Here is a 25,480-nt window from a genome sequence, read left to right on the forward strand (position 1 = left end):
CTCCAGTTAGGCTACAGTATAGGCTGAGATCCTCATTCCCATGTTACCTTTTGAAATGTGGCAAGAAAGGCTGCCACTCAAAGTCTCTGAGATTAAAATGGTAGCAGCTTTTTCAGGCTGCTGTTTTCTTGCTCATTTGCCTTTTTTTTCTTTTTGCTCATTTGCCTTTTTACCAAAGAAAGAAAATGGGTCTAGGGATATCTTTTGCACAGCCTATGGAAGATAACACTAGCCCTCACTACACTCCTGTATTTTTATCCCCCATCTCAGTTTTGCCGAACAAAATATCTCTCACCTTTGAAAAGGGAAATCCTTTCTCTCTCTGTCACAAACCATGCAAGACAAACCAAATTAAGTATTTATGGTCATTAGCATTTATCAATGTATTTTAGATAACACAATGAAAATAAAACAATTTTTAAAAATTGAAACCCCCAGGCAGCTAGGTGGCGCAGTGGATAGAGCACCGACCCTGGATTCAGGAGGACCTGAGTTTAAATCCAGCCTCAGACACATAACACTTACTATCTGTATGACCCTGGGCAAGTCATTTAACCCCATTGCCTAACCAAAAATAAAAAAAAAAACTTAAAAAAAAAATGAAATCCCTTCCCCACCTTGACTGCTCTGACTTGTCTAGTCTCTTTAGAGCAGTGGTGGTGTCAAACTCAAATAGAAACAGGGCCACTAGAGCAAAGAATGTTTTACTTGTGAGATCTATGGGGAGGGGAAGAATTCATGACAAAACAAGAGATAGAGAGCATTATAAAATGTAAAATAAATAATTTTGACTATATGAACTTTAAAAACTTTTGTACAAACAAAACCATTGCAAACAAGATTAGAAGGAAAGCAGAAAGCTGGGAAACAATCTTTATAGCAAGTGTCTCTGATAAAGGCCTCATTTCTCAAATATATAGAGAACTGAGTCAAATTTATAGGAATGCAAGCCATTTCCCAATTGATAAATGGTCAAAGGATATAAACAGGCAATTTTCAGAAGAAGAAATCAAAGCTATCTGTAGGCATATGAAGAAGTGATCTAAATCACTTTTGATTAGAGAAATGAAAATTAAAACAACTCTGAGGTACCATATCACACCTATCACATTGGCTAATTTGACAAAAAAAAAGAAAATGATAAATGTTGGAGAGGATGTGGGAAAATTTGGACACTGATGCACTGTTGGTGGAGTTGTGAACTGATCCAACCATTCTGGAGAGCAATTTGGAACTATGCCCAAAGGGCTATAAAACTGTACATACCCTTTGCTACAGCAATACTACTAGGTCTGTATCCTAAAGAGATCATAAAAATGGGGAAAGGACCTACATGTACAAAAATATTTATAGCAGCCCTTTATGTGGTGGCAAAATATTGGAAACTGAGGAGATGCCCATCAATTGGGGAATGGTTGAACAAGCTGTGTTACATGAATGTAATGGAATGCTATTGTGCAATAAGAAATGATGAATAGGCAGATTTCAGAAAATCCTGGAAAGACTTGTATGGACTGCTGCTGCATGAAGTGAGCAGAACCAGGAAAACATTGTACACAACAACATGATGTGATGATCAACTATGAATGACTCAGCTCTTCTCAACAACACAATGATCTAAGCCAAGCACAAAGGACTCATGAAGGAAAATGCTGTCCACATCCAGATAAAGAACTGATGGACTCTGAATGCAGATCGAAGCATTTTTTTTCCATTTACTTTTTCTCATGGTCTTTTAAAAAATCAGTTTCTTCTTTCACAACTATGACTAATATGAAAGTATTTTTTACATGATAGCACATGTATAAACTATATTAAACTATCATTTTCAGAAGAAGGGAGGGGATGGAGGGAGAGAGAAAAATTTGGAATTCAAAATCTTGTAAAAATGAATGCTAAAAATTTCTTGATATGTAACTGGGGAAAAAATAAAATACTATTTTAAAAAAGAAAAAAAAAGGAACAGGGCCACTGAACTGTACATAAGGATCTCTGTAGGCCATATATTGACTTAGAATACCACATATTAATTTTGATAAGTTGATCATTACAATTATTTCATACGGTTATGGACTTTTTATGATGTCTTCTTTGACCAACTCAATACTCAGGATATTATTAATTCTTTATCTAAGTCTATATTTTTGCTTTGTATTCTACCACTGTATTTATTGTGTTATGGTATGTGATATTTATTTTTAGTTTTGCTTTTTTACTTTTATTTATAAATTTTCTATGTTTTATTATATTTTTATTAATTTGGCTAAATATTTACTGATTACATTTTAGTCTGATTTGTTGACACTGGAGGATTTTGGCCTTCATGGGGACTTCAGACTGCAGTGTTTGACACTTCTGCCTTAGAGGGCAAGGGACAAAACGAAAAATTAAAGGGTTCTTTACTAGAAGTAGGAGAATTTGGTTTCCCTTGAAGAGGGAAAGAGATTAGGAGAGGATGACCATCTCAACCTCCTGGATTTCATATTGGTCAGCAATCCAAGTTAACATCTTGTCCTCCCAGCTCATGCTTGGTCATCACTCTAAACTATGTTCTAACAGCCCCCATCAGCTCCAATGACCGAAATTGTGCTGGGCTATCATAGTTCCTTCCAGTTAACACTTATTACGATTTCCTCACGTCTTCCTTTGCACAAACCCATTCCAATCTGGGCTGATCCCCTAAACCTGGAAAAGGCTGGGTAAACTCTCCTAGTAATCAGGTCAATTCCCACACCCAAGTCTTTCCAGGCATTGTGCTCTGTCGGTAGGGCCAAAAGGCAGGCATATATTTTTCCTTTTGTTTAACTATTAGATTTGTCTGTCTCTGAGAGAGGAACATTAAAGGTTGCTACAATAATTTTTTTAAGACCCTTTTTTTTCAAAGGCTATGACAATCTTTCCAAGCGTATACCAAGCTGAAAGGTTTAAGTATCGATGGAAGTGATGAATTGCAAAGGTTTCTCCGGAGGACCAGAGTAGCTAAAAGTTGAGAGGTTCATCAGCATTTTGGCCAGCTCAACTCTCCAAGACCAACTACCAATACCAGGGTTGGCACCCGAGTATGCGAGTTCTAGTCCCGGGTCACTGTGTGACTTAGACCAGGTTTATTCCCGTCTTTGGGCCTCAGTCTCTCAGCCCATGCAATGGGGAGGTTAACCCCAGGGCAGCTTCACTACCAGGACTGCTGCGGGCTCCGAAAGAGAATCGACGAAGAAGCGCTTTAAAAATTAACTGGTTTGTCCACTGTCGGACGCCGTAGGAGTGGAAGAGCTAAACTAGGACGGCCGATCCTAGTCCAGGAAGGTAGGGGAAGAAGGCAAAAAGCAGGAGCCGGCGTAAGACTTCTGCCACCATTTTGGAACTGGGCGGCGGCCCCCACCCCAACCCCTCCCCGCTAGGAAAGGGCGAGCCAAAACGGGCCGAGCCGCCATTTTCCTGCCCCGTAGCGAGCTAGAAAGAGGGTCCTCTGACTGGGCCGGCGGAAGCCTCGCGACAGTTGGCCTCTGGCTGCGCCTCGCTTAGTCCCGCTCAGCAGCGTCATGACGTCGACAAAAGGCGCCGGCGCCGCCCCCGCGCTCTCTTCGCTGGTGACGGAGTCTGCGCGCGACGCGGTCCTGAGCTCTGGGAAGGAGGTAGGAGGAGGCGGCGACGGCGGCGGGGCCTGGGGCCTGGGGGTGGGGGGGGGACGGGGTGGGGCAGAAGGAATTTGAGGGGGAGGGGTGGGAGAAGGGCGTCGGCGGGGAAGAGCCGGAGGAGGGAGCGTGGTGGGCGAGGGAGGGGCTCCGTCGTTCATTCATTCATCCATTCGTATCCCTGGGTCAGGCGTGCTTTGTGTCTGGGATGGGAGGGCACCCGGCTGGACTAGACTTGGGGAGCCCCCAGTCTAGCAAGAGGCTGGCAAGAGCCTAAGGCTCGCTGAAGAAATTACTGCTGACATGTCATTATTACAGCGCGAAGTAGGCGCCCTCGCGTGTAGACAGCCACTTTTTTAAGGACCTTGTGGAGCAGTGGGACCTGGAAGCCAATAGGCGTCCAGCCACTTGCCGGCCCCGTCACTCTGGGCAAGTCCCTTAAGGAGTAGGTTAAATCAGTAAACATTGATTAAGTGCCTACTGTGTGCCAGGCCGTGTGCTAATCGCTGGGAATGTAAAGGTAAAGACAGCTCCTCCTCCCAGGGAGCTTGAAATCTGTGGGGGTGACAACGTAAACATGTACAAACATATTTTATACAAGATAAATTAGAGATAATCAACAGAGGACAGGCACTAGAATTAAGAAGGAGAGGGAAAGATTTCCTGTGGGAGGTGGGGTTTTAGCAGGGATTCGAAAGAAGCTAAGGAATCCAAAGGAGAGCATACCAGGTATAGGGGACAGTCAGTGAAAATGTTTAGAGGCGGAAGGTGGAGTGTCCTGTTTGAGGAATGGCAAGAATGATGTAAAGTGTAAGAAGATGGAAGTGAATTATAAAGGGCTTTGAATGCTAACAAATCCTGGAAGTGTTAGGGAGCCACTGGAGTTTATTGAGTAGGAGGAGGGGGGAATGACTTGGTCAGACCTGCACTTTAGGCGGGTGAATGGGGGCTGGACTTGTAGGGAGACCAACCAGCATTTTACTGCAATAGGCCAAATATTAGGTGATTTAGAGACTATCCTGGCACAGTAGCATCTGAGGAGAGTAGGAGGCATATGCTGAAATGTTGAGACCTCTGGATGGTAACTACTTAGAGCCTCAGGAAATTCTCTAAGACTGTAAATTTCAAATAGTTGTTGGATATGCTTCAGTAGAGATCATTTTCTCACATGGGAGTTTATCATACTTCCTTATATTTCCCAGTGAAATCACAGGTTCAGTCCCTATGCCTTTATTGATGGAAACCAGGCCCAGAGAGGTGAAATAATTTATCTAACAATAGCTGACATTCATATGATAGTAGAAGGTTTACAAAGTGCTTTGCCTCCCTGTCGGAAACCCATGATCAAATAAGTCTGCCATTGTTCCTGGTTGGAGTGTGTCAATCTACTCCTTTAGGGCCCCGCCCTATAACCTTCTGTACCAAAGTGCCTTTCCCTCACCACCTTTGTCCTCAGTATGTTCTTGTTAATAATAATAATAATAATAAAATAGCACTCATTTAGTGCTTTATGGTTTGTAAAAACTTTATATGTATTATCTCATTTGATCCTCCCAACACCCATTTGTGGGAGGTGCTGTTATTAACCCCATTTTTCAGGTGAGAAAACTGAAGCTGAGAAAGGTTAAATCACTTGTCCTGGGTCACACAGCTAGTGTCAGAGGCCTTCCTGTCTCTAAATCCACTAAATCCTCTATCCACATTGCCACCTAGCTGTCTCCCTTTATTATAGGCCTTCTTAAGTGAACTTTTAAAATAAAATCTTTGGATAACTACATTTTGATATAATGGTTTCCTTTGTAATCCTGTGTTTTATGAATTTAAAAACATTCTGAGGAGAGGTTTCACCTGACTATTTAAGGGGTCCTTGACACACCAAAGGTTAAGAACTCCTCCTGTGTTAGAATGTAAGCACTTTAAGGGCAGGTGCCATTTTTACTTTGTAGTAAGCACTTAATAAATGGTTTTTCATTTATTCATTCATTAATAAGGAATCAGGCCTAGAGAGATTAGAATGACTTTCGTAATAATAGCTGACATTTAACGCTGACTCTGTAATACTGATATGTCTTTTAAGGTTGACACATTCCTTGACACATTCTCTTTAATCCTCACAATCTTGCTTGAGTTAAATGCTTAGGTTTTAACTCTGTTTTATAAATTGAGGCTCAATTCTAGGGGTATAGACAGAAATTAAAGGGGGACAGCTGTGAGTTAAGTACTAAGGTATTTACTCCATTTTATAAATAAGGAAACTGAGGCTCAAAGCTGGGGATATAGACAGAAATAAAAAAAAGACTGCTCTCAAGGAGGCAATAAAGCATGTGTGTGAATAAGTATGCACAAAATGTGTGTGTGTGTTTGGTCTGTGTATGTCTATAAAATAAATACAGGCTAGTAGGCATCAGAAGCAGGATTCAGGGTGTCTTCTGACTCCCCAGTCCAGTGCTCTTACCACTACACCAAATTGAGGACAAGGACAACAGGAGAGGAAGAGACATGACTGTGGAGATTCTCAGGGAGAGAAAGCTCACCTTTTGCTGAGGGCAAAAAAATACAGAAGACTTCTTAGAAGAGGTGGTCTTTGAGTTATGCCTTGCAGCCTGGGAGGAGAGGGTATTCCAGGTGTGAGGAAGAGCCAAAGCTAGAGACCATGCCTTCCCTCAGACCTCAGGCCTCTTCCCGCAGGGGCCCTGAAATTCTTTTCTCAGCCAATGACTTGAGACAAGAGCAGGACATTTACTTTGGATTTCCTGCCCACAATATGCCATCAATCTCCTTGACTCCAAGACAGATTACCTACTCACTTCTCATGAGTTACTCCTCCATCCCACCTCAGCCACATACAAAGATGGTCATACCTTTGATCTTGCCATCACCCACTAATGACTATCTCAACAACTCCAAAATCCTCTTATCTGAACATAACTTATTGACTTTGCACTTTTCCCTGAGTCTTCTCTTATCAAACCCTACTCTATCCACACTGTGCTTTCCAGTCCCTTGACCCCCTCAGTTCTCTCACAGGCTATCTCCACTGGGGTTAGGCCTAGGGTTAGAGCTAGTTAAAGTTAGAGTTAGTCATTCTCTCCTCTTCTCCTCATCTTGACTCCCTTGGTGAACCAATTCAATTCTATACTATCCTCCTCTCTGGAATGCCTTGTCCCCCTTGTCATATCACTGATTACACCCTGCCAAGACTCCCCCTTTTGACACCTTTGTATCTACACATGTACTTCTGAACAAAGGTGAAGAAAATCACACAACCATTCTGAGTGTGCTACAAATTGTGTTACCCAACCTCAACTGGACCCTTACCGAGGCTAGTCATTCTGGAGTTCTCCTCACTATTTATCATCCCGCATGTTCAATCTGGTGCCAAGACCTCTCAATTTCACCTCTTCGACATCTCTTGAATCTGCCCATTTCTGTCCTCTAACACTGCCTGCACCCTCGTCCAGGCCCTTAGCACCGCACACCTGGACTATTGCAATAGGGTTCTGGCCGGTCCCACTGCCTCAAGTCTCCCCCCACTTCAATCCATCCTCCATTCAGCAACTAAAGTGATTTTCCTAAAATGTAGGTCGGATCTTGTCCTCCCCACCTCCTTGCCCGCCCCCCCCAGTAAAATTGCCTCCAGGGTCAAATACAAAATGTTCTGCTTGACATTCAAAGCCCTTCAAAGCTAGCCTTCACCTGCCTTCCTACACTTTACTCCCCAACATATCTTCAATCCAGTGACCCTGGCCTCTGTCTGTTCCACCAACAAGACAATCTGTCTCTCAGCTCTGGGCATTTTCTCTGGCTATCCCTCGTGTCTGGAATGCTGTTCCTCCTCGATTATACTTACTGACTTCTCAGGACTTAAGAGTCCCAACTGAAATCCTGTCTTTTACAGGAGGCCTTTCCAACCCCTTTTAATTCTAATAGCTCCCTCTGTTAATGATTTCCTGTTTATCCTGTATGAAGCTTGCTTTGTATATGTTTGCATGTTGTCTCCACTATTAGATTGTAAGCTCCTTGAGGACAAGGACTGCCTTTTGCCTCTTTTAGTATCCCCAGCCCTTAGCATAGTGACTGGCACAACACAGGAGCTTAATGTATATTGACTGATGGATTTCCTGATTTTAGTCTGCTTGTGGCCCCACTTGTGCCAGCAGAGAGTTTGACACCTCTGTCCTAAGGCATTATTATGGGCCTTTTTCTTACTGCATTCTTTTACTTGGTCATCTCATTAGCTTCCATGGGTTTAACTATCATTTCTTTTCAGAGAACTGCTAAATCTATCTAGCTGTTGTCTCACATCACCTACTTCCTGGTTGACATTTCCTATTGGATGTCCCGATTTGAGACAGACATCAGGCTCAGCAGGACCAAAACAGAGCTCATCTTTCCTGGCAAACTGATCCTTCTTCAAAGCTCCCTTATTTCTGTCAGAGGCAGCACAGTTCTCGCCAGCTCCCAGGATTGCAACCTTGGCATTGTCTCTGACTCTCCCTTACTCTACATATCCTTTCAGCTCCCAAATGTTATCCTTCCTTTCTCCGCAACATCTCTGACATCCAACTCCTTTCTACTCGAGTGGGTCACAGACATTTTTGTTCTCAGCCCAGTCTCGTTTGCCACGAGGAATCTCAGCACACTGACTGTTTAGATTGGCAGCACTTTGGGAGAGTTGGGAAACTCATTTATGCACATTTTCCCTTCAATAAGAGCGGCCATTTTTGTTCTTTACAAGTTCATGGTCTGATGTGTTTACAGCATACGTTTAATATGCAAGTTTTGTTTATTTTGTGAATAAAACGTTTTACCTGTAATAATATAACAATTTTGCAGCACACCTGGCAAAACACCAAGTATACTGACTGCAGTGCACCTTTTGAGAGCTTCTGCCCTGCTCACATTGCCAGCACCACAGTGCAGACCCTTCTCTCCCCCATCCCCCAACCTCCTGCTTCCTCTCTCTGTGTTAAGTCTCTCCCTTCTTTAATCTGTCCTTCCCATCCGCTGCCAAAGGGATATTCTTTAGGAATGTCACTGCTCAAGAAACTCTAGGGGCTCCCTGGTGCCTTGAAGATCTAATACAAAGTTCTTTTAAGCCCTTCACAACCTGGCTCCAGCCCACATTTCTAGCTGGATTATACCTGACTCCCCTTCTTGCTGTTGCCGCGGATAACATTCCCTCTCCCTCCCCACATTCCTGGAATCCCTTGTTTCTTTCAAGGTTTGGCTCTAGTACCACCTTCCTTCTATGTGAAGCCTCTCTTGATCCCCAGAGTAGGTAGCACCATCCTTCTCGGATTTAATTACTTTTTATATATTTTGTATGTTCTCTAGATACTTATTTTTGTATATCCTGGCTACCCCATCAGAATATAAGTCTTTTGAGGGCCTGGACTACTTTTTTTTTGTCTCTGTATCCCTAGCACAATGCTTGGCACACAGTAGGCACTTTCTGATTGAAATCCCTTCCAGCTCTAAAGCCCATGATCTCCTCTGTTACTGGTTTTCATCTGGGCTCTGCCACTAACTTGCTTGTGACTTTGATCATTGACCTCTTGGAGCCTCTGCTTCCCCATATGTAGAATGAGGAGTTGAAACTAGATGGTCTTTGGTGTCCCTCCCAGCTCCAACCCTCTAAGTGCTAAGTAAAAGTTCCTTCTCTAACAGGCTGTTTATTGTGAGTGGCTGCTCTTCCTTGTCTTAGTTTAAGATGGACTTTTTAGTTGATCTGAATGATTCTAAAGGTGGAGCCCTGTTTTGGAGATGAAGCCCAGCCTATCAGTCTCCCTCATCCCTCATCTCTCAGATTCTGTATTGAGCTGGGGCAATGCTAATGCACTACCCGTAAGGGTAGGGGCCTCTTCTGGCTTCCCTGGGGTAACCCCAGCAAGGCACTCCATGTCGTCTTTCCTTTTTGGACCTCCAGGCCACCACTGGAGCAGCCAGGAGCCCACTGTGGGCTTTGGAAAAGAAGGTCTGTTTTGTAGATACAAGAGTGTTAGGATTAGAGTGTGCTGTTCATACTACAATACTATCAGGGGCTTTACTCTGTGGAATCTGTGAGAAAGAGAAAGGAGCAAAAATGGTTATTTTTTGTTTTTAGTCTTATTTTTAGTTGTATTGTCTTTTAGCCTTTTATTTGTCCATCATATGCACTTCTAAATATATAAATATATCACTCCCTTCCCCCCACCCCACCCCATGCAGTCTTCAGTCTTCAGCAGACCTTTCCATATAACCAAGATTTAAAAGGAAATCAGAACAGGTCAGAGAACCTGACATCCACTGTAGCTGACATCATAATGCAATATGGTCCACACCAGTACCCTCTTCCCTACTCCCATGCCCACCTGACTGATAAAAGGAGTAAAGTGCCTTTTCTTTGTATTGTAAAAGTCTTATTTTTATTGGTAACTTTTGTTCTTATGTCTGAATTTTCAAATTTCTATCCCTTCCCATATCCTGGAAGCCTCCCTGTTAAGCAACAAAGATTTTTTTGAAAGGAAGAAAAGCAATTCAGCAAAACAAAAAATCAGCCATTATTGACAATATAGGTTATGCTACATTCCATATCCATGTCCCCTCACCTTTACACAAAGGGTCTGGAGATACATTTTCCTCAGTTTCCTTCCTAGGTCAAGCATGCCCAGTACATTGATGTGGCATCTCCTTTTGATGCTTGGTGGTGGGTAAAAGATGAAGTGAATGAGGAAACAAAGGTGTGATGTCCCAGACATGCCAGTTACCCAACAGATTGGGACCAGGCCCCTTCCTCATCTTACAACTGGACCTCAAATACTAGGGGAGACAAAATTTTATACATTAAAAACAAATAAAACCGGCTAATTAAAAGGAAACAGTACAGCATTAAGTAATCCGAGTTCTAATTAGAGGAAAGATTAGGGACTTTCCAAGTTGGGAAAACATTTTGCATCAGTCTTGGATTTGACTGGGTTTCTGGTCCGCATAGCCCAGGTCCTTGGTTAAGGATCTCTAAGCAGCAGGTGGGGGTGGTCCAGCTTCCCAACCACAAAGGGCCACATTCAAACAATACAATAAGATTTTCTCCCAATTTCCACAATTGAATAAAGTTTTTTCACAAAACAGAAGTTGGACTAGACCCGTAATTGAATAGAAAGGAAACTGAGCTAGCTCCAGAATTGAGTCAGCATGGCTCACTCAATTCCCACGATTAACCACTTGTTGGCCAAATTCCCTTAATTCCTTCAATTTCCTCATGTTGGTGGAACATTCTTTGTTTACGTGGCTGTTGTGTTGTCCTGTATGTTGTTTCCCTGGTTCTGCTGACTTGAGTCTGCATCACTCCCTGTGTCTTCACGTGAATCTTTCATGTCGCAGTTTGGTTGGAGATGCCCTAAGGTTTTAAAGACCCTGGACTACAAATTTTGATCAAGGCTTGATAGTTTCTTTTTGGGAGGTTGACCACAAAGATTCCAGGTTCTCAAAAGTTCCGGGTGCACAGCAAAGTGAACACTAATCTCTCAGTTTACATGATGATTTACACCTCGCAGTGGTGCTTTCCCATCCATTATTTCATCTGATCCTCAGATCGGTCCAGGGAGGGAGATAGGGCTGGCATTAATCTCCCCCTTTGACAGATTGTCATTGGGGTGTGAAGGTCACCCTCGGTTCTCAAAGGCTGTGCCAGTGGAGCACAAGCTCTAGCAGGCCCTTTCAGGATGAAAATTAGTCCAGTGCTGCTGAAGGGCCCTGTGTGTCTCAGGACCGGCTGAGCTGGGCTTGGCTGCCCGTCACCAGGACTGGCCGCAGCCATGGCATTGCCCACGTCTGCATAGGCCATGAAGGGCTCGGACCTCTGCCTGCCCACACTGCTGAAATCACTTAATTCTTTGTTTTAATTCTCTACGGTACTTCTGTGACTGAAAATGAACATTTTATCCTTCCTTTCTCCGCAACATCTCTGACATCCAACTCCTTTCTGCTTGAGTGGGTCACAGACATTTTTGTTCTCAGCCCAGTCTTATTTGCCACAAGGAATCTCAGCACACTGACTGTTTAGATTGGCAGCACGCTGGGAAGAGTTGGGAAACTCATTTATGTACATTTTCCCTTCAATAAGAGCGGCCATTTTTGTTCTTTGCAAGTTCATGATCTGTTGTGTTTAAGGCATACATCTAATATGCAAGTTTTGTTTATTTTGTGAATAAAATGTTTCATCTGCAATAACATAACAGAATTTTGCAGCATACCTGGCAAAAGACCAAATACGCTGACTGTAGTGCACCTTTTAAGAGCCTCTGCTCTGTTCACATTGCCAGCACCACAGTGCAAACCCTTCCCATAGAAGCTCGCCTAGCTGTGTTTTCATCAAACTTGCCCTTCTGAGTACATTAGAACATTCTCTTTATTTTCCAAGTAACAAGAGGTTTTATTGTTTTTGTTTTGCTTTATCTGTCTCTCCCGCAGCCCCCGTCACCCACTGAGCAATTTTTTCCTAAAATCCTTCGATACATTTCTGCATAGGCAAAACAAATTCCCCTATTCACCATATCTGAGCCCAGCTCCGCCAGTCCTGAGACACACAGGGCCCTTCAGCAGCACTGGACTATGTGTCCCTTTCCGCATTTTAAATTAATCATGTCTCTGTCAGGAGGTGAGGGGTATGCTTGTTTTATCTTCATTCTTTTGGACGTAAGAGGTTATCATTGCGTTGATCAAAGTTCTAAAATCTTTCAAAGTTTTTTTTTATCATTATCTTGAAATGGCTTAAAGTATTGAACCATTGACAGATGAGGAAACTAAGATCAGAAACTACTGACTCACGGACCTGGAACTCGTATGTTACACACTTAGAACTTATAAGCCAGAACTGGACTGTTCTGACCCACTTTCCAGCATTCTCCTTTATTTGTGTTGGCATTTCTCTCCACGAATTTAAGCCTCTCTTGAATATGTTTGCATTTTTTTTAGCCTTCCCAGTTTCTTGGTGGGGATCAGGTCTCCACAAGCTCCTTGCTGGATATGTAAGGTAGCATCACGGAATCAGAGGATTTGAGCTGGAAGGGTCCCCAGAGGTCAGCTAGTCACAGGATCACAGAACCCTTTCATTTTTTTTTTTTTCAGTTTTAAATGTTTACTCATAGCTTCATTTTTTTATGCACCTTCTTTTCTGAATGTACTTGTCCCCCTGCCCCTCCTCGAGCTATCCCCTCCTCATCCTAAGAGTGGCAGCAAATTCACACATTCAGTGCTCCCCATTCAGGGAGGAAGGGAAGCAGGCCGGCTTCTCATCTTCTGTATGGGGTCAAGCCTGGTTACCAAAATTGCACAAGCGAGTCTGTATATTTCAGTCTGCATCAGTTTATATGATTTTTCAGCTGATGGTGCCGTAGTGGACAGAGTGCTGGGCCAGGATTCGGGAAGACCTGAGTTCAAATGTGGCCTCAGACACCTAGCTGGGAGACTCTTGGCAAGTTACTTTTTTTAAAGTAGGTGTTTGACTGTGTTTGCCTCAGTTTCCTCAGCTGGAAATAGGAAGGAGGAATGTGGTAATAATAGCACCTACCTCCCAGGGTCATTGTGAAGATCAAATGAGATATTTGTTAAGCACTTAGCATGGTGCCTGGCACATAGTAGGTGCTATATAAATGTTTATATGTATTTTTTATTCTCTGAATTCTTCATATTCTTCGATTCTCTTTGTTTTAAAGATAAGAGGAAGCCTGATTTCCAGATCCAATGCTCTTTCCAAAGTAGACCTCACTGCATCAGAGTCCTTTAAAAAAAATCCCCAAATGGAGCACGCTCAGTTCTTAGCTGTCCAGATTTGTTGATCAGATTAATGTTCACCCCATTCCATTGAGTCCTTACTGTCTGTGTGGCCAGAGGAGATGAAGATGATATTCTAGGAAAAGGCATTCCCATTAGACTCAATAATGTGAGCAGAGGCATGGAAGCTAGACAGCATAGGCACATTTGGATATTGAGTTATTCAGTTTACTTGGAGCAGAAAGTATATGTTAGGGATTATTGAAAGGGCAAGTTGGAAAGGGAGCTTGGGGCTGGATCATGACAGGCCTTGAATGCTGTACTGAGAACTCCTGCATGTATGCAGTGGGAAGCTATTGAAGATTCTTAAATAATAATTATTTACACCTCTGTATGATTAATCCCATTTTATAGATTTTGAAACGTGGGCTCAGTGAGATGAAGCTCAGGGTCACACAGCTAGGCTTCTGCCCCTCATAGTAGTGCTCCTTCCTGTGCCCAAAGTGTGGGAGTGGCATGACCTGACTGGCCTGGCAGCCTGGGCAGGGTGGAGTAAAGCAGAGAAACGGGCTGGGAGGTAGAGTGAGGAACACAGAACCCAAAGGACAGCATATGTGATGGCTGCCCATGTAACTAGGTAACAACAACCACAAATCCCTGTTCAGTCAACAGAAAAGAAGTTTATGAGTTTTCATGGAAATAGCGGGTAATTGATTACTCCTTGTGAGAGTCAATGCACACTTTTTAACAATCGGGAAGTCAAAGAACTTTCTGCAGGTGTAATTTGGTTTTTTGTTCATTCTTTATACTCTTGTTTATGTATTTATATGCTTGTACTTTGTTATGGAATCTAAAATAAAATTTACTTTAAAAAAAATACAGGTAAGAGTAAATAAGGGCCAGAGATGGGGAGGAGGGGACAAGATTCATTTTGAAGGTAGAATCCCCAAGATTTGGCAGTTTATTGGATGTGAAGACATAGAGTCAGGCAAAGACACTTCCGTGTCAGAGAGGATGATGGTGCCATTAGTAGCACTTGGAATGGGTTTGGTGGGCATCCTGTGTATTGGGTTTTGGAAAAGATGAATTTGAGGTGTGGCCAGGTGACCAGAAGACAGCTGTGCATCAGCTAGTTGGAAATGCAGAAGCAGCACTTAGGAGAGAGATTGGGGGTCATTCTCATGCCCTTTGATCTTATCTCTTCTCATTCTTAGGCCACAGTGTCATCAGTCAGAATTACATCCAAATAATAATAATAATAGCATTTATATAGCACCCCCTATATGCCAGACACTGCTAAACATTTTACAAATATTTTTTCGTTTGATCTTCACAATAGCACTGGGAGGTGGGTGCTATTATTATCCCAGCTTTATAATGGAAGAACTAAGGCAAACAGGTTAAGTGACTGGTCCAAGGTCATACAGCTAGTAAGTCTGAGGCCAAATTTGAACTTAGGTCTTCCTTACTCCGGGCCTAGTGCTCTATCTTCTGTTTCATCAAGGTGGAGTAATTACTGGAGTAATGGCCCATCAGGTCAAACTAACTGTTGGCATGTGCTAAATGGTCCCTTGTCTGTATACCTCAATGATCCATCATCTCAGCATGGTGAATTCTCCTTCCACTGATCCAAGTACAACCCCTCTATACCTTAGTAGGTGCTTTTGTGGCTGAAAAGTTTTGTCACCTGGTAGCCAGCCTGTGGTTAATGGTAAACTTCTTAACGTTTAGCTAGCTCAATGCTTGTGTAACAGGCTGACTGCACAGTCTAGGCCTGTCATTAAAGCCTTTCCAGCTTGGCAGCACTTGCCAGAGCTGGCCCTCCATTGGCACAACCCTGGAGAACCTTAGTCTCACCCACAAACCCCCCCCCCGCCCCTAGGGCCATGCTGAGGCATTGGAGGAGGCTTTACATGGATGCTTTCCTGGCCTATGAGCATCAGAGGGGCAATGCCACTCTTCTCCTGGATTCTCAACATCCCTATGCCTCTTAGAAGATCATAGAATATCTGCAAAAGATTTGACTTCCAGCCCTGGCCATTGGCTCCACTGTGGAGTAATTCACAGGCCTCCTCCCCAATTGTAAGCATGGGGATAAAAATGTCTGTCACTCCCAGGCCTGTTGAGAGGGTGGGATGAAGTAATTGAGTTGAGAGCTCTCTAAAAAACTGCATGAAGTTGAGACATTTAAAGGCCCTCAAGTCCAAACTCCAGGAACCACCTCAAAGCATCCCTCTCTAGCAGCAGCCAATATAACCTATTCCTGATTGCTTCGGGGAATGACGAACTCCTCGCCCCCCTGCACAGTCTGTTCCGTCATTGGACAGCTTTGATGGTTAAGATGCTCTTCTCTAAAGCCAAAATCTTCCTCCCTCTTACTTCCTCCCGCATTGGTCCTGTTTTAGCCATCTGAGGCCATACTTTCTACCCAATAATAGGTGAAGACAGAAGTTAGCTCTACCTCCTGCCCCACCAGTCCTCTCAAGCTAAGCATCCCCATTACTTCCAGCTGCCCCTCTTAGGACATGACCTGCTTGCTTCCCCATCTGGGCTGCACATTTTTGCACAAGGATGCAGCTGGTAAATGCCCCTTTTAAAATGGGCTTCCCAGAACTCGACACAATACCCCAGTTTTGGAGTAATGGAGAAAATGGAGTCTAAAGAAGGCAGAGCACTAGGGGACTGCCGTGTCCTTTGTTCTGACAATAGACTACTTTGAAAAAAAAAAAAAAAGCCTTTGGCATGATAAAGGCCGCTGTGTGCAAAGCAAGGGGTTTGGGCTGGAGGAAATGCCAGTAGCATGGATGCTCCTTGTGGGCAAAGGCTTTTGATTTTGTGTCTGTATCCCCAGTACCTTGCACTTAGGAGACATTTTAAAGTGTTGGTTGAGATCTAGGAATACCGTCCCTGCATTTGAGAACCCAGTCCAGCAGAGGGCATTTGACATACAGAAATATTCAATACTCAAGTCTAGATAAATACACTATCCCTCTCCTGTGGAATATTCAATAACCTAGGAGTTCATCACTGTTCCCTTTGCTTGGCCCTCTCCTTTTTGCATATCTCCTTTTTATCGGCCGTTTACGTCTCCTTTTCTTTCTCCGTTTCACCATTTGATTATCTTTAAATCCTGGTTGTAAAGCATGGTGCCTTCTTGTTATATATAGTAGGTGCTTAATAAATAATGTATTGAAAATGCAATATAACATCCCGCCCTGTGTAAACCTTTTAAACCAACAAGAGTGTGAAGTCTTTCCCCTCGTAGCAAAAGGCTTCTCTGTTGTGTCTAATGCATAGTGGTATCTGGACACTTGAAATGAAATTGAGTTAAGGGAAAAACATCTGCCAGGTTCCATGTGGAGGATAGCTGTTAGGCTACCAGCTCGGGGACAGGCATGACAGTCTTGTCAATTACTAACTCCCTGGAGACAGGAGACGGACACCTTCCCAGACCAGGGGAAGGGCTGTGGTTTCTCAGACTCTCTGGAGCTGCTGTGATGTGCCTTTCCCTGGAGAGTGCTGAAGCTGTTTTGTTCTGCCTTGGTAGCTGCAAGCAGCTGGAAGCCAGCCTCACCTCAGCCAGGCTCCCTCAGGGCTCCCCTGGGTCTTTCTTTGGGCTGATTGGCCCAGGGGTACCTAAGGGCATCTTCCCTAGGAACCACAGGGAGAAGTCGGGGGATTTGGTTATCAAGATTGCAGTAGTAACACCACTTACATGCAATAAATCCACTGTTAGCCTTCTATTTGGTATTTTCTAAACTGCAAGTCACGTGTCATGTGGGCGTTGTTATCACTGCCGCTTCCCATGGTAGTGGGACGTACTTACCTAAATCACTGGGCCTTGTGTGTATTTCCATGTCTGTCAGTTATAAAGGTTCATCATTCACAATTATTTTGCAACTGGCTGTTTGATTAATTGCATATGCTTTCCTAAAGTTGCCCAGTAGCTGTAGGAAAGGAGATTCAACAATTAAAGCCCTTGAACCTAGTGTGGAAGTGGGGAGAAGTACATCCGAGTTGCCTATAGCCATATCTTGCCCTGTCATTGCTAGTCTTGGTTTCTTTTCATTCTTTTTTGATCCTGAGTAAAGAATAGACATGTAGTCTCTGCATCTCAATTTCTTCTGTGAAATGAGGAGGTTGAAGTAAATAATCTCTAAGATCCCTTCCAGAACAGATTATTGTATGATTCTAAGCCAGAATTTTAGAACCCAGATCTCCTAACTTCCCAATTCAGAGTTCTTTCCATTATACCCTTGATGTTTATATTGATGACCCTAAATCATCAATGCATTTGATTCTGCTCTTTATACTGCTAAAGAAGACAGAGGTGTGTGTATATAATCATTTTCTTATTGATTTTTTCATCCAGAAGAATTAAAAAATTTTAAAATAATGCTTACATGACATAAACCTTCAGTTATCTGAAAGTCTCAGGTTTCTAGTCCCTCATTCATTGAGGGTCAAGGATGATCGGAGTTTTAACATATTTGATTTTTAATTTTTGATTTTTTGCTATTTAAGCAAAACTATACCCAAATTTTGAGATCTGTTTGAAAAGCGGTGGGAACAGAATAGTTGGCTAGTTTCTTCCCAGGAATCTGGCAAAGATGATCAGGAGCCAGGTGGAGAAAGGTTGACTAATAGATTGCCAATTTGTCCTATCATAGGTCTCATTTCATCCCCACACAAAACAGTTTTAAAGTCAACTCCGGTAGGCTGGAAAAAAGCTCTTTAGGACCTTGGTGGAGTTATCCTGTGAACCAGCTGGAGCCTCCCCTCATCCAGGAAACCTTCCCTTAGCAGCCATGTCCACCATCATCTACCCACTTACTGTATGGCAGCTTTTAGCACAGTATATTCATAGTTTTGGAAGGGTCCTTAGGACATAGGATATCCTATGCTGAGAGGTTCCATAGAAGGCTTCTGGGCCAGTTCCCTCACTTTGCCAATGACAGGGGCCATGACATCTTCATCCTTGAGCTGTGCTGTGGGTGTCTGTGCCGAGTGTTTAGTCAGTGTGAACTGAAGGGGATGCACAGCCCGGGAGCCCCCATGCAACCCTGACCTTTGTTCTTCTTTTCCTGAAGTCCATGCTGAGGGATGCCCAAGAAGTTCCAGGGCGAGAACACCAAGTCGGCCGCTGCCCGAGCAAGAAAGGCCGAGGCCAAAGCAGCAGCTGATGCCAAGCGGCAGCAGGAACTGGAGGATGCCTATTGGAAGGATGATGACAAACACGTCATGAGGAAGGAGCAGAGGAAGGTCTGTGATGGAACAGAGAATGGCCATATTCATGCTTTGCACTTTCTGGTGTTATCTTCCCCAAACCACCTTCCATCCATAGTCAGATTTGGGTTGAAGCAATTGAGGACATTTGGCCTGATGAGAAAATATAGGACAGACATGCTCACTGATGACTTTTCTGAATGCCTGTCTTGGGACAGGGGGAGTGGAGTTCTTTGCATTGGGCCCGAAGGGGCAGAACAGGGAAGAGGAGAGGGAATTATGGAGAGGCAGGTTGCTGTTGGAGCTGTCCAGCAGTGGCATGAGCGGAGTGAATGAAGTCCCCATAATCAGGGGCATTCAAGAAAAAGCTGAATGGCTACTTTCTGAGAGTGTTGTAGGTGGGATCTGTGCTTCAGATCTGATACTGTCTAAAATGCAAACTTTATTTTCGAGGCAGTTGGGGTTAAGTGACTTGCCCAGGGTCACACAGCTAGTAAGTGTCGAGTGTTTGGTCCGAGGCCGGATTTGAGCTCAGGTCCTCCTGACTTCAGGTCTGGTGCTCTATCCACTGCATCACCTAGCTGCCCCCAAACTGCATACTCTTGAAAATGGCCTTGTTTACCTTAAAAGAGACTTGCTTCTTACATCCTTTCTTCTTCAACCAGCAAAAATTTGATTTCCCACCTCATCATCAATACTTATTGAAGTATGACTGTTTACCAGTGGATAAGGATATAAAAAACTCATTAGAAAGTTCCCTGAAACCAGGGGTTAGGGTAGAAATCCATTCTAGCTGGGAAGACAGGATAGATACCCCAAGAAAGATGAAATCTAGCTTAGGTAACACTTCCTTCATGATGTCTTCCCTGATACCTTCCAGTGTAAAATGACTTTTCCTACTGCACTGACAGTATTTTAACCCTCTTGTTGTACTTTCATATTATATCTTGTGTGTGTGTGTGTGTGTGTGTGTGTGTGTTTGATATATGTAACACACAGACGTAAAGTCAGAGTAAGAAAGAGATCACAGAACATGGGATATCAGAAATAGACCTTATATCATAAAAATATAGTTTACTAGAGTTAGAAGGCCCTTAGAATCTAGTGCAGTTTCTTCGTTGTCCATCACACCCTGGGTAGAATGTGAGCTCTTTGAAGGCAGGAACTCCCCAGAGTGCAGTGCTTTGCACATAGTAGGCCCTTAATAAATATTTTTTAAAATTTGTTGAATTCCAAAAGGGGGAATTGAGGCCCAGATTCAGCTTGTCCAAAATCATTCACATACATTGCCCCCCTTCCCAAGTCTATGATAGATTTGAGACCAATTGGTCAACTAGCCTCCCCTTGAATACCTCCAAGTGATGGGGAACCCCCTCTATCCTGAGGCTAACAGGAACACTTTGGGGTAATAGGATGGTCTTTCTAACATCAACCCAAAATCTACCCATTATTCCTAGTTTTCTGCTTCTTGGGACCAAATTGGACAAATCTAATCTTTTGTCAATGCGCCGTCTTTTCAAATACATGAAGACTACCATCCTGCCTTCCCTAAGTCTCCCCCTTTGACTGTTTCCTCTCAGACAGTTGCCCACTTTGGCCAGAAGGTGGCAGGAGAGGACCAATTGAGGTCCTCTACTTGGCACTACATTTGACTGTTATGGGTACCTTCAGGGAAAGGAAGCTGCCACCAATTCTTCTCTCTCCTGACATGTGACATTGGCCCACAGGACATTGACATTGATGGACCGGCCTGGCTGGCACTTCCCCACTTCAGGGAAATCATTTTAGGGTTCAGTGGAGCTTAGCACAGTGCAGGCGGGTGGGCCCAACTTGTGCATTAGGGGACAAACGGCCCATAATAAGGATGAAGACTTAGAGATTGGGAAGTTAATGCCTGCAGGCGACACCGTGGAGAGGTAATGGACTGATTTCTGTCACCGAGACATTACTGTTTATTTGGCACTCATTTCAGCTCTCATTCTGGAAGTCCCCAAATGAATGTCTGATTTCCTTGGAGAGCCACATGCACATCCTTTGAACTAATGTAACATTCTAAACCCCTTTTATTACATTTTTACATTATAGTCTGTATTCTGTTTTTATATTCATAGAATATCAAATCTAGATGGGCCCTCAAAACAGGAACCTAAGATATCAGAGCCTGAAGGGTTGTTGGAGAGCTTTTAGTCTTTAGCTTGGTGCTGGCTGCTCATAGTCTAGCAGAGAAGATAAGAGAATAACATACAGGACTGTCACTACTATAATCCAGAGTTGGATAGAAGAGCAGCAGAGAGGTGGACAGTGTTGTTGGGGTTCAGAGGAGGAAGAGGCCGCTTGTGGCTTGGAGATCTGAGAAAGCTTCCTGGAAAGCATTCTGTTCTGTGACTCCTTCCAGCCCTGTCATTCTCTGATCTAAGGTCTCAGGGACTCTGTGAGAACAGACTTTCTCTGGTGTGTGTTGTTCTCTGAGGAAATCAGTCGTTCATTTTAGGGCCTCCATGATAAGAGCAGGAGTGAACAACGCACCGTACTTGATTCCTTTCCCTGAAACTGGACGTTTTCTCCAGGCCTTGAGGAGTGGATAAGACTTTGGGGTAGACAGATTTGGGGAGAAGGCATTCCATTTGTGAGGAGGTATTTCCTGAATCAAGGCAGTAAAGTAGGAAGAGACAGGGTGGATTCAGAGAATGTCCAGCACTTGGGTTTGAACCTTGGTTCTGTGTGACTTGGAGCAAGTCCTTTTAGCTCTCATTTTTCTTGTCTCTGAAATGAGAGGGTTGAATTCTGCAGCCCTTCTGGCTCCAAATATTTGGTAAGCCCTGAGGAGTGCAGTTTGATGGGCATGTAGAGTGGGTGAAGGAAGAGTAGTGATGGGAGAAAAGGTGGGAGGGGCAGCAGATCTGGCATTTGAATCCCAGCTCAGCTACTCACCATCTGTAGGAGCTTTAACAAATCTCTTTCTCTCTCTGGGTCTCATTTTCTTTATCTGTAAAATGAACGTGTTGAACTCAGTGATCTCAAGGGTCTCTCACAACTTTAAATGCTGTGATTTTATAAATGGAGGATCAGCTCAGAATAGGACAGGCCTTATGTAGTAAGCTAAGGCGATTACTCATTTTCCATAGGTAATAGCCATCAAAGGGTTTTGAATGGAGAGATGGACATTAGGAAGATTACTTTAACTGAGGGGTCCTTAACCTGAGGTCTGTGAACTTTTTTTTCAATCTTTCAATACATGTATAACAGTATACTTGGTTTCCTCTGTGATCCTCCATGTTTTGTTTTATGCATTTAAGAACATTTTTTCTGAAAGGGGATCCATAGGTTTCACCAGATTGCCAAAGGAACCAAATGACAGATAAATAAACAAACAGATACTGTTCTCTGGGGGCTTTCTTAAGACCATGATGCCTTGCTGCCCCTTAAACTTCAGGTCACTCTACAGAGGGACATAATCCATGACATAATCCTGCCATGGCTTACAAAGGAACACACTCGAGAAGTTTCTTTGACCGCTGGATTACCAAGCTGATGATGATGGTGGTGGTGATGACAGCGACAGTGATAATGACAGTCATCTAGAAGTAGAAGCTGAGAGCCTCTGGTTTCTGACCCCTCCAGGATCTCCTCATAAATATGTTGATTTAAACAGGGTCAGACTTCCTGGCCTCCAGTTGCTAGATATTCTAAGTGAAATCAAGTAGGGAGGCAGAGGCATTCTGATTTCCCCAAAAGAGAGTGTGTTCTTAAGAAAACATGACTGCCATTAGGGCAGGGATCATTAACTTTGTGGTATCATGGACCCACTTGGCAGTGTGGTCTAGGCTATGGACCCCTTCTCAGAATAGGGTTTATTAATACATAAAGTAAAATACGTAGAATCAAAGTTAGTAAAAATAAAAAGGTAATTTTCCCCTCCCATCCAAGGTCTGAAATGTGTCCATTAATCCCCCAAGTTAAGAACCCCTAGTACAAGGGTCATTATGTCTTGAGTGTTGCTGCAATGACTTATTAAGTGTGTGTCCTCAAGGGCCAGGAATTCTCTCAGGGTCTACATTTCTTTTAAAATAGTTCCAGCTTAAAATCCTAGAACTCCAGATCTTGAAAGGGACCGTGGAGAGCTCGTCCAGGTGAGCTATTGCCTGAATACTGCTGGTGGTAGAGAATTCACTCATTGTCCAGTCTTGATTTCTATTTTATTTCTATTCCACCCAATTTGTATGTTCTAGGTGTAGATTGTCAGAGTTAGGTGGGACTTCAGAATATAGAACATAGGATGACAGTACTGGAAGGGACTTTCATGTAAGAGCTCCTCACTTCTGGACAGTTTTATTTGTTAGGACATTTTTTCTTATATTGAACTGAAATCTGCCTGCTTGTGACTTCGGTCCACCTCCCCTAATAGGTCCTAGTTTTGTTCTAATTTTAGGGCTACACGGCTCAGATCTGCCCTTTCTGGATTATAAGAGTTCCTTGCTCATTTGAAGATAGGTGTCTTCCAGGACTGAGAGTCTGGGGAGGAGGTTTCTAATGATTAAGAAACTCCTTCTTCTCGAACTGTCATCTCTTCTTCCGGGTCAGCCGTGCCCACTTCCTTCAGCCAGACATTGTATGGCGTGATTTTGAGACTCATCCCCTTCTGTTCCCTCCTATTTGCCCTCCCTGGATAGAGACAGCTTGTGGTCTCTTGGAGAGGAGGGGTGGGCTACAGGGTAGAGCAGGGAAGGTGAGATTGGCTGGGTGGTTGATACTTTTCTGGATCTATGATATCATTGGTGCTGAGCTTCCTTTTGTCATTGCGAAGCAGTTTCCATGCCTTCCCACATGCTCTCCAAAATGGACCTCCCCTACATCCTGGAAGCCTTCTACTCAGTGCACAAAATCCCTGAATTTCAAAGTTGGAGGGGATCACATTGACTATCTAGTCCAGCCCACAGCTGTAAAATACTCTGTCCACACCATGCCTGGTCATCCAATGGTTATTCAGCCTTAGCTCAAGGACCTTCAGTGAGGGGCAGTGCACTACTCCCAAGGCAACCCATTCCACTCTCAGCTCTCCTTCCCCACCCCAGCCCCCCTTCTCTTGTTCAGACTAAATAGTCACCTGATCATCATGTGACCCTTCACCATTCCTGGTCCCCCTTCTCACCACATTGTCCAGCTTGTCACTGCCCTTCCTAAAATGAACAGGAGAGGGGCAGCTAGGTGGCTCAGTGGATAGAGCACTGGCCCGGGATTCAGGAGGACCTGAGTTCAAATCCGGCCTCAGACACATAACACTTACTAGCTGTGTGACCCTGGACAAGTCACTTAACCCCTTTGCCTAGCCAAAAAAAAATAATAATAATAAAATGAACAGGAGGCCAGGCCAGGGGTAAAGGACAATGACACTCTCTTTTTCTTTATGCAGCGCAAGACCACCTAAAGGCTGTCACATTCCACTGCCGGCCAAGGCCAAGCTCACAGTCCACCCAAACCCCAAGATCTTTTGCAATCTGCTGACTCACCCCCACCTTGTATCGGTGAAGTCCATTTTTGAACCCAAGTGTAAGGCTTGACATTTAATGGCGTAAATGCAATCTTATTCAGTTCTTAGCCCAAGATCTTTTTAAGATTCTGTCATCCAGTCTGCCAGCTTTTCCATCCCATTTTGTGTCATCTGCAGACTTGATCAAGTCTACCATCTGTGCCTTTATTGGAATCATTGCTTCATTTCAGCCAACATTTATTAAGCACCAGCTCTGTACAAGGCCCCGGCCTAAACACCAAGGGCATAAAAATAAAGACACAGTCCTGCCCTGAAGGAGCTCACGTTTACCTGGGAGATGCAACATGGATAAAGATAAATAGTGACTGTTTGTATTGGAGAGATCACCAGACTTCCAGGCAGAAAGAGCTGAGTTCAGATCCCACTCACTGACTGTGTGACCTTGGGCAAGTCACTGAACCTTCCTCAAGCTCAGTTTCCTCAGCTATGAAACGGAGAGAATAATCTCACCCCCTTTCCCAGGCTGTTGTGAGGCTCCAGTTTGAGAACACACACTAAGTGCCACACTAGTGCTCACTATTAGACTTGTTCATAAATAAATTCAGGGTGATTTGAGGAAAAGAGCACTACTACTAACTCATCAGGGAAGGTTTCCCCGAGAGGCTGGTACCTCTCTCTCTCGGTCCTTTACTTTTCTTGGGCACCAGTGTGGCCTGCTGGCCAGCCATCTGTCAGCTGTCACCACCCCACCTCCCTCTCCAGTCAGGCATTTCCTGTAGGCCACTTGCGGGTAGTTAAGAGATTGCAAAGCTCCCTCTCTGCATGGGAGCCCTGCAACGGTACGGATGCTGCAGGGGGGTCACTCGGAATGGGATGCCGTGTACGTTCTCATAGACATCTTTTGTTTTTAGCTTGTCTGACTGTCTCCCAGAGAGCCACCCCTAATAGAAAAAATTTAAGAGGAGGAGGGAAAAAAAATGTCAGCAAAACTGATCAGCGCCTAGAAAATAATCTGGCACGCATGCATTGTGAAGCCCCGCCTCTGCCGGGCGTCTCCTGGCGGTTCTTTGGGGCCAGGGGTGCTCTTTGCCGGTTTGCGGCGTTCGTTTGGGTTGGTGCATGATTGTTGGGTTTTCCCAGGACTTGTCGTCATTGTCGTCACCACGTAGGTTGTTTTCTTGGCTCTGTTGACTTCACGCGGTATCGGTATCATATCCTTCCGGCCCAGGAATCTTCCATGACAGCCGCATGCTGCTGTTTGTTCAGCCATTCCTCAAATAATGGGCATTCACCTTGTTTCCGGTTCTTTGCTACTACAACAAGTGCTGCTACAAATATCATGATGTCTGAAAAGCCTACCTCCTTGGGGTATATGCCTAGC

General features: G+C 43.9%; 1 protein-coding gene across 1 annotated transcript in view; it reads left to right on the top strand.

Moving 5' to 3' along the window:
* The first annotated feature begins 3,570 nt into the window (after positions 1-3,570).
* Positions 3,571-25,480, top strand: part of CCDC124 (coiled-coil domain containing 124) — a 39,445-nt gene continuing 17,535 nt past the window's right edge. The window contains exons 1-2 of the mRNA XM_027853210.1: positions 3,571-3,632; positions 18,476-18,647. Of these exons, the coding sequence (XP_027709011.1) occupies positions 18,489-18,647 (159 nt within the window). The 5' untranslated portion in view covers positions 3,571-3,632; positions 18,476-18,488. The remainder of the gene's footprint in view (positions 3,633-18,475; positions 18,648-25,480) is intronic.

Source organism: Vombatus ursinus, unplaced genomic scaffold (genome assembly GCF_900497805.2).
Source record: "Vombatus ursinus unplaced genomic scaffold, bare-nosed wombat genome assembly UNPS02009918.1, whole genome shotgun sequence".
NCBI lineage: Eukaryota > Metazoa > Chordata > Mammalia > Diprotodontia > Vombatidae > Vombatus > Vombatus ursinus.